We start from the raw sequence: 14,274 nt of genomic DNA on the forward strand, positions 1-14,274 counted from the left end.
AGAAAGCAGCACGGCTCTCCGCTGAGACAATACGTTATGTTAAGTGCACTTTGTAGCGTTACTTAACCCCCTAATGCACAATCTGAGCGGGTCGGGCTGACCACTCTCCGCATCGACCTCGACTGCACTTAATTACAGAGGAACCCGTTTCACCCTGGCTGTGCCGGCCGAGGCCCAACTCCGGCACGTCGTCCTTGATGAAAATGATTCCGCGTCCCTCTCTGTTTTGATTACAGCGTTTGTCGGTTCTGTATAATAGTCACGTGTCCGCTGTACATAAATTGCTGTCCATTCTGTACAGTTCTGATATTTGTCTATATCAATAGTAGGCTATGTTTAATAGTATAATCTGTTTGATGCAGGTATCATGTTCAAAACCGTGTGACATCTATTGAAGACGACGTGTTATGGGCCACTGGCAATGCATACTATATGTAAATACGATTTTATTTGTGCTACATTGTATACTTTCTTTGTGCTCGTTCATGATACCAGTGAGAATACAATCCTTTTTTCTTTCTTTTTTTTCCGGCGACTTTTGATCTGCAGAGGACTTTATTTGAACAATGCGTTTTTCTCTGAAGAAAAAAAAAAAAAAAGAAAAGAAAAAAAGAAAAGCGATCTCTTTTTCCTCTCCACTGTGATGGGGAGCTGACACACGAGGCCGTCGTCTGCCTGTAGGAGGACCATAGACTCTGGATCTGAGGAAACATCACGATCTCTCCTACAGCTCGACAGGCGTCCCAGCAGACGTGTGGCCGATGGGCGAGGAGGTCAAAGGTCGCCTCCTGGCCAACCCCACCACTCAACCTCTGACTGACTGTAGCCTATTTTGATCCTCTTTCAGATGAATAACTGTGACTTTGCATCATGAATAGTATATTATTTTGAATGTAATCTAGAAGGGTCGGGACCTTTTTTGAATGTAATCTAACTTGATGGGAAAGGGGCGGGGGGGCGGGGCATCGCAGATTTTTTTGTAAATATATGGCAAATGAAAAAAGATTACAGTTTTCATTCCTGTGCAGATATCAAATTGTACTTACTGTGTGAATACAAAGAGAGAGAGAGAGAGAGAGAGAGAGAGTGTGTGTGTGTGTGTGTGTGACTAATGTCTCAGAGATGGTGTGTGTGCGTTTGCACATACATCTTGTATGAGTGTGTGTGTGTGTGTGTGTGTGTGCGCGCTCTCCTGGCAGATTTAATCCTGCTTTAATCAGCCAGTTCTATCAATCAATTCAATGCTTTGTGCATCATGTGAGTAGCTTATCCACAATTAATGGAAATGTTCCTTGTGATACTGTGCATTTAATAAAGGTGGTATGTCTTACAATATGCTTCGTGTCCTCACAGTTTTTGATCACACAAAAATTAAAGTTTCCTTTATTTCATCCTACTTTATACGTCCACTAAACCTCTCAAATTGTTTCATTTCAGTAACTGTTTGAGGCCCAAAGAATATTTGAGGAAAAAAATAAATAAATGAATGCAAATGAAACCCGGGATGTATCTTGTTTTGTTTGTTTAGTTGTTATCTGACTTATGTTACATTTCACAGGATGCGACGGGGCATCCCACCACACACAGGCCTGAAGGGTGTAAAACAGTTCCAGATAACTGTGACAGTGTTTGATGGCTCATCCCCTTCTGGATAATCTGAACACAACACATCACGCTGTGATTGACATTCAGTCTGTTTGGCTTTTTTTTTTTTGGGGGGGGGGGGGGCTACTTTAAGTGGAGCCAACGTGTTGTGAAATGGACACCATTTGTTTCTAACAATAACTACTGAGGAGTGACAAGGACAGCTGCCCTAAAGACCTCTCTCACACACACACACACACACGAACAAATGTTGGCAACAGCTATTGAAATGTATTTCTGTGGTGTTATATTGTCACACTAAACACACACACACCAACACAAGTCTAAAGAAAGTGCATCTCCGTGGTGTGTAACCTACCTCGTGAGGTGGCGAGGAGCTCAGGCTGGCGGCTCCGTCGAGGACGTCTTTCATGACGCCGTGTGTCTGCTGCAGGAGGAATAAATAGGATATGTTTGTCTCTCATTCATTCACGCCGCTCTACACTCACGACTCAATGGAGTATCTACATGTTGTTATTGCTTTATGTTCGCCTTTGGGTCCGCTTTCATGCCACATTTTTGTGTTGTTGTGTGTAGACAAAGTTTGTCACACCTCTTTACTTCAACCCTACACACACACACACTTATTAAGCCTTATAATCAGCAATTACACACTTAATAAATGGTTTATACCACACTATAATATAGATGTTAAGAGATACATTTGTCAACAATTATAAATTATCCTATGAAGCAGGGTTATGGTTATTTGATAGTTTTACATTTTTATACTACATTACCATTTATTATTTGTGTATACAGTACTAATAGATTTCCTCAGGGGTTACTACAGACACATATCTGCTTACAATTGCATTATAGTGTTATAGCAATGTATTAAATGTGTATATACTTATAAACTCTAAATAGGAGGGTTAAAGTAACATGTTAGAGGTGTAAATATTCCCAAGATTTGAAGTTGATGTATCAACATATTATGAAATCTTGCCGACTAAACACAAACATCTGAGGAATCACAACACAAGGTGCAAACGTGTGATGATCTCTTGGTTTCATCAAAAGCTGTGCGCAGTTTATATTTATTGTATCCTAAATTTACATAAAAAAAAAAAAAAAGAAAAGTCTGCCCATGTTCTTGGATCCATTATGAAAGTTAACGCACAAATTTCAATATACATCTCATTGTATTTTACAGCGTGTAAATGTATAGGCATGAAGGTGGCACGACTCGTATCAAGGCTCAAAAGAATAAGAAAAAAACAAACATGAATAAATAGAAAGTGCTAATCCTAGCAGAGAAAAAGAAGAATGGCGCCTTGAAAAGAGAACAAAACTTCTCCCGTTATCAGCAAAGAAAAGAATACAAGCGTCTAAAGCACGTGAGCTCCAAAACCATGTACTTACCTACAAATCATAAAGTATACTGTGCCTAAACAGCTTTTTACTAAACAAAAATATCTAGGGAAGCTCCTCGTTTCAATCTGATGCACTGCAGCATTCGACATATTCAGGTCGCCGACTCTTCATTATAACGAAGACCTGACAAAATGTGTTGTTTCGGGGGGACAATTTCTGCATAAAAGTTTTTGTAAACTACTAAAATGCCAATACTTAACCCATGTTTGAAATAGCAATTTAAAAACAGTTGAAAGCTTTGGGATATATATTTCTTTTAAAGTTTTAATGACAGGGTCATTAAAAGTCATGCACGCTGCAAATAATTGCATGCAGTAGTTATGGTAACCCATCCAAGCACTTTTTATTTATTAATAGTCATAAACACACACAGCAGCTTCATCAGAGGAGCCTACGCCCTCTTGACTTTTGAATGTGGAGTATTTATACGGAGAGCCGTTTGCATGTCACAGGAAGCAAAAGGTCTGCCACAGCTGCCTGTAACATTTACCTGATAAAGAAAAGAAATGTTATGTGGATTGATTATCAACTTCATATATATATATATATATTTATAGATTTCTCTTCTCTCGCTCGCTCACTCAGTTGCTTTTGCGCACTCGCACATTTATCCCACTTGCTCTCATTTATTTTTTTGTTTACAATGTAACAAAAATGGTGACAGGCCTGAAATTACAATCACCAGAAACAAACTCAGAAAACAAGAGGGGAGGGCGAGGCCGGGGAGGACTGCTGCTGTTGTCTGCCCATCACTGACAGGTGCAGCAGAGAGGACACAGTCTGTCTGATGCTCGGACATCAAAGAGGCGGTGGAGGAGGCCCCTTCCCCATAAAGCTGCGCTCCCTAAGCTGGAGGTTCTCCAACGCCACGTCTAAAGGCATGATATCCACGCAGCCCATGGCTCCGAAGTCGGCGAAGTCTCGGCGCTCCTCCTCGTCAGAAGAAGAGCTCTCCTCGTGCATCAGCGTGGACAAAAGCAGCTCCTGGACAAACAGGCTGCGGTCTGCGCGCTCTCCTTCTAGAAACTGCCGCTCCGCTTCGGACATCTTAGGGTCATTCAACCTGCAGGAAACGGGGACGATCAGAATTATAAATGCATTCAGAAGACGCTGGTCAATTTCCCGCATTAAGTTGTGATCTTAACAGGCCTTAACTCACCGTGCTAATAAGAACTGGGAGCTGTGGGATGAGGATGAGGGATTGTTTTCACCCACACTGGCGGTGTTGGCAGTTGCTGTGTTGGGTGGAGGGATGGCGTTGCCAGAGTTGCCTTGGTTGTTGCTGCGCCGTGTCGCGTGGCGGCCCGTCTCCACCTGCTGCCGCGCTGCCTGAGCCTGCTGCCGCTCCAACTGCAGTTGCATCTGGAGCTGCTGGAGCTGTGAGGCTGAAGGCCCCGATGAGTTTATTTGGCCCCCGGCCGCACGCCGCACGCCTGACAGCTGAGATAACAACTCTGCAGGTGACAACAACAACAACAACAGGCGTCGCTGTTAATCGTGATTTCCAAAAAGGCAACACTGAAGACACCCGTAAGAGGGTATGAATGACAGAGAAAAGGCACGCAAGTGACTAATATGTGCCATTATGAGTATGGTTGATATCTTTTCTTAATTGTGTTTTGTAAATATGAGGAGAAGAGATGAGAACATAAAAGAAATCCATTAATACTCAATTTAATGGCACATTATAATGCAACATACAGCATATTTCTGAGAAATAAAATAGGGTTATTGTTAACCTTTTATTGTAAGAATTATCAGCGCCCCCAAGTTTTATGGTTAGAATGATGTATTCTCAAAAGTGTTTGACAAGAAATGCTATTGAAATGGATGGTCGTCAGTCAAACAATGCAGGTTTAGATGGAATGGATCCAAATGATGCCATTTGCGAGAGAAGAGTATAATCTGCAGTACAGATTTGACCATTGGTTTGTTATTTTAGCATTTATTATATACTCCTGATGCTCACCTGCAATTGGGTCCATTGCCTCTCTGTTACTGGGGGTGTAAGTGGAGCTCTGTGATGAGGAGGATGAGAGTCCCCCCGTGGAGCCGCTAGTAAAGTGCATATTTGTCCGTCGCGCTCTGGGACCCCCCAGTCCTCGTCCAGGGTGGAACATCCTGCGTACATGTCGGACACTGCTGGACTCATCGTAAAGCGGACCGTTAAGGATCAATGCTGTTACGCGACACGAAATATGGCATCATCAACATTTTTAAAAAAACAGGAAATAGAAACAAATCTTTATGGAGACACTAGCGCCAGGAGATACAGAAAGGATATTAAATCTCTTGGCGCTCTGTGTTCAAGTGTGAGGTGAGCTGTGAAGTCATCTGTGACGTGGTTGGGATCCCCTCCTGGCAAGGCAGCACATATTGGACAGATCTGAAACAAGAGTGAGAGGTTTCTGTTTGAGATGAATTTTCTCTCCATGAACTAAATGTAATCCGGTTAAAAACCTCAATGAAACAATATGGAAAATCTAAGTAATGTCACTATTTTTTTTTTTTTTTTTTTAAGAGTAAAGTTTTACCCTGTTCAACTGTTAATATTAAGTTGCACATCTGAGATCAGCTATTGCTCATACTCACTTAAAAACCTCTGTACTACAGGGATGCATAATACAGTCAGTTAACTAGACTAGACTCATCATTGTGCTTCTACACACTGTCTGATGTAGAACTGGTGCCCACATCAATACAACTTGACCGCCAACCATTCAATCAGAGATTTGGGTGTGTTATGCTCGTAGACCCAAATGACACCAACTCAAGTCACATCACTTGAGGCAATTTATCAACTGTTCACAGCCCCATCTGGGAGGCACAAAATGTTTCAAACTACTTTTTTTCCCCATATATGCAGTAACACTCCCCGAGACCCGTAAACAGACTTTGATGTGTAAGGTATGAAATCCATTTTAAGACTAAATGGGACGTCATGAGTAAATGCTAAATGTTATGCATATACAATATGAGCAGATTGTTCCCGGGACAATGTTTATCAGTTGAGCAAGTTTGACTGAAGTAGTGTCAATAAACGTCAATATAAACCCAGCAAACCTTGAATCAACGAAGCAATGCTTGAAGGATCAATTGACTGATTAGTTGATCAACTGCAATTATGATAGTTGGTGAAACAAAAAACATCCCTCAGTTCCATTTTACAGACAAAACAATGAATTTATTAAATAATGGGTAGATTGATCAATAACGATGATCCTAATTTGCAGCCCCGAATCAAAACACACTGAAGAAAGGTAAAGAGGCAGCAAACACTGCAGACAAAACAACGTTATTCATACAGAACATTTCACCACAAGTCCATTAAGGGAATTACCACACACACACACACACCATTCTCTTGTTTGTATCAGAGCACTTACTCTACACACCAGTCTCTATTGTGCATCGAATTATTAATGTAAACCCCAGCAAATGACACCCTCTACATTAACTGTCATATACAAACACAGCAACCGGTTACAGAAACCTTCCCCACCGCTTATTAAAATGTCTCTATGAAAAATTATATAAAAACAAGGACAGCATTGTTCTATATTTTCCCTATCGTCAATGAATGAATATATCCTACTGAGCCAAAGAGCTCCACTGTTTCCTAAAACTAATTTAAACTACATCAATGAACCACATTGTTCCTTCATTATGATGAACATGGCCACAGTAACACACACACACACACACACACCCCTTCTGTTTGAGTAACACTTGCTAAAAACTCATTTATTTTATGTCAATCTTTAAAAAGATTTTTTTTCTTTTAAAGATTGACTCTCATTCGGAAGAGTGTGCAGACGGGGTTGGGAAGTTCAAGTCAGGTATTGTGTGATAGAATAATTGTTGATTTTTATCTTTTTATGGACTTCAATGCAAAGATAAGTTTAGGATAACGTCGACCATATTTAACAAAGCCCTTTACTTTTACACTTTGACACACGCTGCGCAGCCACTTGGTTTCACTGCACAGGTAACCGGAGCACAAATACTATTTTTTGCCTAAACCTGTGAACTACAAGGGTCTCCCCCCCCTTCCCCCTCCCCACACACATGCCAGGAAGGTGTCAGCACTGCCAGAAGCTGTCTGACAGAGGGTCAGACAGCTTCTTGCCTTTTGTTCAGTTTACTCAGCAGTGGACTACACTTTTTTTTTAAAATCCATAAATGTCCCCCGCTCGTACATTCTGGGAAGTCATTTTAGCTGACTGAAGTGTGGTGCTCAACAGCAATAGCAGACTGAACTGTAGTGATGCCGACAGGCAAGAGTAGAAAAAACAAACCTGTGTCTAATGACTCCAATATAAAGTACGTAAGAGGATGGTATAAGTAAAGTAGACTGATGGAGCCGTCCACGGAGGCAAAGAACATTTGATAATATTGAGACCTTATTTATTTATGACGAAAACATCAAATTACAGTTTATAATTTGTAAACTTGTGCCGCGATCCCTTAATGTGTGCAGAGTACTCACCACCTCTGTGGAAGTCTCTGCATGTTCTGAAGTGACATGCTCCTGTAGGGACGTCTCTGTGTAGCCCATCTTCCCACAGTAAGGACATGTGAATGACTGGGGTTGCTCTACTGAAAAAGTGTCTCCTCCATAATACAAGTCTGCAAAAGGACAGTTAATAGAGCAAATGTTACCGCTTGTTAATCAATATTATAATCAGAAACCATAACAGCCCAAATTAATCATCACTCCAGTCATATTAAATCATTTGTATTTGTGAAATATGGCAATCATGGCCCTGATGAGTTTGTGCACAATCAGTAAGCCACACAGGTTTCTGTCTGGTCTTTTCAGGCAGGTGCTCACCATAGTCTACCCTGGTTAATATACACTGCATGGGGTGCTCTGTGGTGTGTCTTGTTGTTGTGGCTCCGCTCTCGTAGCACGACGCACACAGGTCGTAGTCGTAGCAAATTAAACACTTGAACCGTCTTCCTCTAAAGTTCCCTTTTAAACACGCATCACAGCTCACACCTGCAAAAGAGAAAAGAGCAATGTGAAGTCAAACACATGGACCTGACAATAAAGTTATAAATTCCTCATAACCGCTTCTGCCAGACCGAGAGTGATAAAGCAATCTCTATCTGGAGGCCAGTCTCACTTACATGAGCATGTGATTTGGAGTCGCACCAACCCACAAGTGCCAGCCAGCAACGAAGAACTCTAGCATTCCAGAGAACTTCACATGCAGGGTCTCAAAGGCATGTCGCAGGCAATAAGCATCTGAAAGCCGTTTTCATTACAGCTATTGTTACTTATTTATAGAGCTGTCGAGTCATGTTCAGGCATGTTGCTTTTTATATTTACCTAGATCTACAATGAACCAATTCTAAAGAGAAAATAAACCAACCAAGGTAGCAGACATAGTTTCAGCCATGTCTGTATTCTCCAAATATCACTTTACTTTTCACAATTCTTCATCATATCAAATAGTATATACTTGTCCACTCTTTACTGCGTGATTAAAGTGAAGAACTATTCAATCACTGGCTCTGAGGACACAACCAGTTATTTTCTATAAAACATCAGTTACAATTAAACTCACTGAAATGTCCGTTGAAGGGGGGGGGGGGACCTTATTTGGGCAAATATTGTGATGGTCCTTTGTTGAGACTGATCTGATGCCTTGCAACGAAAAGCAAAAGAAGATCTCCACATGTATTGACCAAACTCGTGGCTGAATAAACACATCACCTGGCAACGTGCACCTGTACTTGAAGATTAAAGGTTTGTTGCACAACAACAACATGTTTTGCAGAGGCTGACCAAAACAGAAACAGACCATTTAAAAAAAAAAATTCAAATTAAACTGCGCCGTCTTCCACGGATTTGTCATGTACTCACCTCAAAAGGCTAGCCTGACCACTAGGGGACATCTACACGGTTACTAAGTGGCCTCACGTTACCTGTATTGTCCTGACATACTTTATTCAAGATAACGCAAGTTACTTCAGCACTACCTCTGGGTGTTACCACCGCACCAACTTCTGAGGCGATTAAAACAGGATGGCCTGCTACAACTAGAATTACGTGAAGAATGGGGAGAGCCGAAGTTGCCCTCCCCATGTGGTTTACAGTTAAAACATACAGTAACTTAACCCTTAAGCGAGCTAGTGGCCTGCCAGCTAGCTAACTTAGTGATTTGGTTCATGGTCTGAGGCCTCAGACTTTCTTCTTGATGACAGTGCATTCGCTAATAACAGCAGCTTATGCGACCAGAACTTCAGAGCTTCGGGCTCCTAAATTAACACATATACGAGCACCCCTATAATGTGACACATAACAAACTATTAAGGGTTTATGGAGCCGGTAAAAGCAGCGTTAAGTCGCAGCTACACCGACGGCTCCTTGTGTTAGCTTACGTTAGCGAACGCAGTACCAACGGCTAACTGCTAAAGCGCCGCAATGTTGCCGTATCATTGTGAGCCGGTTTAGAGAAGTCACGCTCGTTTCCTTCACATTAAAACTACACGAGGGATCGAGGTATGTCAGGGTTGCTGACAGCAAACATGTGTGTGTTGAGAGCAGCATTGAAAACAAGCATTGAAAAGCGCTACACCGACCACCCCCACCCCCTCCTCTGAAGCTAGCCGAGGAGCTAGCTGCTCAGGTAATGTAGCCAGCGACCCAAAGGACCTGCTTATCAACTCACCCTCATGTCGGGACATCCTACAAGCAGCGGCACAGCCCCTCCTCGGGCTCCCCAGCGCGGTTAACGGGACGACGATACAGTATTTTAGACACTCAACTTGAAAAGAAAAAAAAAGCCTTCACCCTCGCTTCTTTTTCGAGCAAGATGGATCCGCCAGCAGCTTACAGTTTGTTCTGCTTCCCCTCCCAGTCATTCGTCGCTCAATACCGCGGGCGACCAGCAGGGGGCGCACTCTTATACGGAATCAGAAATCACTCGGGGCCCCGACGTGATGGTTGGGCTTTTTGTGTATTATTATTATTTTTTTTCAGCGATGAAATGCTTACAAAGAACAATCATCCATAGTCACGAACGAAGTGTTGTTTTTATTAATATTATTTGAGGGGAGGTTGTGGGATTTACATCAGATAGCAAACAGTAGCCTTTACATTTTATTTCATAAATTTAAAAAAAATCCTTCCCATTACTAAATTGATCATAACAATAATAGAAGGTAAACGAATGCTTAACGTAAAGTAATGATAATAAATAGTACTTTATATACATGCTTTATATATTATAAGTTATCAGTTTATGTTTTGAATGTACAATCTTAATCTTCAAAGTCGGTGTAGATGTAGAATTAATATAGTGCATTAAAAGTCCCACATTTCTAATGTATGGAAATACTGAAGTACAAATAGGCTACTTAAAAATCTGTACATTTTCCTTTCTGAATGACTTAAATGAGATGTAATAATGAGATGTAATACTCACTGTCGCCTAATGTATTTTCGAGTACTAAAAGTTTTTCACATTTGATTAAAAAAAAGAGATAAAAATCGTATTTATATCATGGTCACAACAAAAGTAGAAGAATTGATAATCAAGCACTTTTTTTTCTCGTAAAAAGTATTTATTTTTTATTTGTATTCAGTTCATTTCTGTGCTGATGAGGACGCGTACAGTCTGACAAACCAGTGCATTACAATGAAGACTTCACAGCAGTGTAGAAGGCTGGGGTGGAGCTCACGACCCTCACTTTGTCCTCCACTCCTTCTCAAGACGTTAAGAGGTGTAGGATGTGTGAAGACGATCCCAGGCCACCTCAAGTGGACAAAGAGAGACTCGTGACTTCGCCCTCGTGCATAAGCCTGATGTAGCCAAACAACAGTAACACATTCTGTACATACAATTTATTACATGTGCTTCATGTCAACAGTGGAGAGTGCGAGCTGAGGAGTATTTCATATCAAAAAGCTGCTCCTCCTTCTTCCTACCGTCTTCCCTCAGCTGTATTGTACGACAGTGAGGGAGAAGGTCGAGAAAGAGCTAGAAACCCAGTCTCCCCAAAATACAATATCATTTATTTGAACACATCGTGTCGCTGTGCAACTTCTGGAAACAAAAGCAAGACAAGAAAACCTGAAAGAATAACTTTGTAAAGTACGCTGTACCACACACGGGGTGCTATCGAGCCTTTGTATGCTAATGCTTTGTGTACATGTTGTACCTTGTCTACACTACAATCCAACGACCAGTGAATGCCATTGACCGAATGGCAACTGCTGGTGACATATGTTTCTACATGATAAGACATTATACCTTGCATTTTGCAAATCAAAAAGGTTGAAACCAAAATACGCTGCAGTCGTACATCTCACCTCAACGCAGTCATTCACCAGGCTTTCAATCAAATAAAACCAAAGTAGTGGATATAAACCCTCATCTTCAGCACAGAATATTTATACTTTCATTATCTCATCAAAATATAACAATATTTACATATTTGCATCAGCTTTTGAATTGTGAGATCGCCCCGATGACTTTCTCACATGTCAAATGTTAACGTGGTCGTTTGTGATAGTTGTAGCACCTGAGCAAAATCATCTTCTCTGACCACTGATCACACACACAAAAAAAAAGATTTGATGGGTCACATCTCTTAAATTACATGAATTAGCAAACACAATTATGTACATTTATAAGCTTTACATTTTGGAGCATCTACTTATATTTACAGTACAATCAAAGATTTGGATTTTGAAGGCGCAGCTTTGTGTATCTCTCCGTAACCACGGTGACACTAAATAGTTGAGGGTTTTTTGTTTGGTTTTGTGAACTGGTTAACTAAGAATAAATGTATACAAAATAAAAGCATACAGACTGCACTTTTGCTTCAAATAAATCTGGTGTACAGGTCAGTGTCTTTAGGATTTTTAGGATTAAGGATGTGCCACTTTATATTGTTAAAATTCAGCAAAAATAGCAAACAAAAACAAAATGCTATAAAATGCTAAAAGGTACAGTGTTTCATAAAGCTATCAGACAGGCTGCTCCAACACATGTAAATTCACATATTGTATATGTCTCAGAAGCGAATAGACCTTTGGACATTTTTGCTGCAACGGCATAGAAAGTAATTCGGGTGGCTTCGCAACATTGGATCTTCATACAGAAAAACCTGAGTACTTTTTTTCCTCTATAGCTGGAGTGCAGCTATTGTAGCTCTTAAACCGCTGTATGTAATACAGATATATGCTACTTTGCCAACAGATGCCTTATGATGAAGTGATGGTTCCACGCTCCTCTTCTTGAACTGCTTGACCTGACCTGATGGACGCTGTATACCCGCCACAAAAAAAAGCTGATCCAGAGCAAATAGTGTTTTTCTTTCAAATACAACAAATACAGTGAGTGCCAACGACTTTACACAATTAAAAGTAAGTGTCTGTCCGAGCCCTCTCTGTGTATGAGACCATCTGAAATGTGACCTTGTGCTCAAGGCATCAAAGGACAAGGGTTGAGGAAGTATTTGCAAACATTATCGGGCCCAGGCCTGCACAGGAAACGGTGAATGGGAAGCAGTCGGAGCACCGAGGTGCATTGTGGGTCTGGTGGCGTGTCCTTCGCCTGCCTGTTTGAAAGTCTGCCTGTTCCTCTGTGCGTCCTGATGGCTCTGGAAGCACACGAGCACACAGAGCCGCTTGCTGCTGGATGTATGGATACCTCAGTCCATCATTTCCTCCTTTGAGTAGTCCCTGGATTTTCTCTTGAAGAAGCCCATCTGGAGGATCACAAAACTCAGTTACAAAACAGTAACGCTGTACAGATGTGAAGGCTCACTGGCTATAGAAAAGGAATGGTTCGGCATTTTGGGAAATATGCTTATTCCCTTTCTTTTTGAGAGCTGGGAAGAATCAATCTAAATCTAAAGATCAATCTGTATCTAAGTTATTGCACATAACCCCTCATAAAACCACACATTTTATTTAGTTTGTTTTTTTTGCCTGTGTTTTAATAATGACATGTTTGTAGCTTCATATTTAACACGCAGACAAGAAAGGGATATCGATCTTCTCATCTATCTGGAAGCAAATGACCTTACTTGCCCTGATGTTTAACCAGTCATGGTACATTTCATATTCTATCGGCATTACATTACAAGGTATTCAAAGATCTGAAATACTCTGAAGTATATATTACCTTCCAGAGAGCGAAGATGACGAGCGCTAAGATCAGCAGTCCTATCAGGATGCTCATGATGATGATCCAAATGGGGATTCCCCCTACGGTCTCCTTCGACACCTGGATCTTCACCTGATCGTCACACAGATAGAGAGTAAATGTACACAAACACGCGTTCAATGACAATACAAGCGCGCAATGAAACAAAAGAATTTAAAAAAAAAACTTTACGACTTACACTTCTGGTCCTGTGACTGCTGTTCAGTTCAAACAGCTTTGTGTTTTTGATGCCCAGCGTGGCGTTCACCAACATGTACAGACTGGAGAACTCGCCCTGGAAGATAAATCTCCTTTTTAGACGTTCCCTGTCCGTCCATCACTCAGACACACACCAACAACCCAGAGAGAGGAGACAGAATTCAGCAGCCGTGTGTGTCGCGTTGACCCACCTTGATGAACGTGGGTTTCCACACTCTGAACGTGACGTTGACCTGACTGACCGTGGCCTCGGGGATGGAGCAGCTAAACGATGCACAGTAGAGGTTTTCACAGCTCTGTAGAGAGAATCAAACACACACACACACACACACACACACACACAAACACACACACACACACACACATGCGGTGAGACGGGTGGGACGCACACGCACAGAAGTGCCTCCGAAAAGAATGTCTTATTGTGTTTGAGCCGAACCATTCAAACCAGTATTCATATGTGTCATAAAGCCAACTCTCAGGTAATGACAGTAGTCAGGTCTGGGTCTTTTTGTATTATACTAGCGACAATTCATGTTTATTTGTGAGACACAACATGCGTTTAAACAACTTTTTTAAATATTAAATAGGACCATAGCCAGGTAATTTATCTTATGACATAATATATCTATCTATCCTATCAATTGGATTATGTATTTTTGTTTGTCCTAGTGGTGGAAAACTGTTTGAATGCCTTCAGATTGGCTGTCTTTCTCCCTTTACATTTTATTTAAGGGACATTTAAAGACAACAACTTGTGAAAATGGTGCTTATTATGAGACTACAGCTATGGGCAAAGGTTGTTTATTAGCTTTAATATGATCATGGTACATGTAAAAGTATCATTTATACAATAAGGGCAGCTTAG

At 41.2% G+C, this 14,274-nt stretch overlaps 2 protein-coding genes across 4 annotated transcripts in view; both read right to left on the bottom strand.

The window, feature by feature from the left end:
* Nucleotides 1-3,345: 3,345 nt before the first annotated feature.
* Nucleotides 3,346-9,909, bottom strand: kcmf1 (potassium channel modulatory factor 1). Of its 3 annotated transcripts, none has more exons than XM_034546819.1 (7): nt 9,824-9,909; nt 7,856-8,023; nt 7,511-7,650; nt 5,306-5,407; nt 4,991-5,174; nt 4,181-4,475; nt 3,346-4,084 (listed from the first exon to the last, which is right to left on the bottom strand). In XM_034546819.1, exons 2-7 carry the CDS (start codon nt 7,884-7,886, stop codon nt 3,820-3,822), a joined length of 1,017 nt encoding a protein of 338 aa, XP_034402710.1. In that variant the 5' UTR covers nt 7,887-8,023; nt 9,824-9,909; the 3' UTR covers nt 3,346-3,819. The 3 variants fall into 3 exon arrangements, with proteins under 3 accessions (XP_034402710.1, XP_034402707.1, XP_034402709.1); XM_034546816.1 differs by having other exon boundaries at nt 9,702-9,909; XM_034546818.1 differs by lacking the exon at nt 9,824-9,909 and adding an exon at nt 8,155-9,652.
* Nucleotides 9,910-11,031: 1,122 nt separating this feature from the next.
* The window catches only part of itga1 (integrin, alpha 1), a 41,192-nt gene continuing 37,949 nt past the window's right edge, over nt 11,032-14,274 (bottom strand). The window contains exons 27-30 of the mRNA XM_034546815.1: nt 13,598-13,702; nt 13,387-13,482; nt 13,167-13,280; nt 11,032-12,747 (exon numbers count right to left, since the gene is read on the bottom strand). Of these exons, the coding sequence (XP_034402706.1) occupies nt 12,691-12,747; nt 13,167-13,280; nt 13,387-13,482; nt 13,598-13,702 (372 nt within the window). The 3' untranslated portion in view covers nt 11,032-12,690. The remainder of the gene's footprint in view (nt 12,748-13,166; nt 13,281-13,386; nt 13,483-13,597; nt 13,703-14,274) is intronic.

This window comes from Cyclopterus lumpus, chromosome 12 (assembly GCF_009769545.1).
Source record: "Cyclopterus lumpus isolate fCycLum1 chromosome 12, fCycLum1.pri, whole genome shotgun sequence".
NCBI lineage: Eukaryota > Metazoa > Chordata > Actinopteri > Perciformes > Cyclopteridae > Cyclopterus > Cyclopterus lumpus.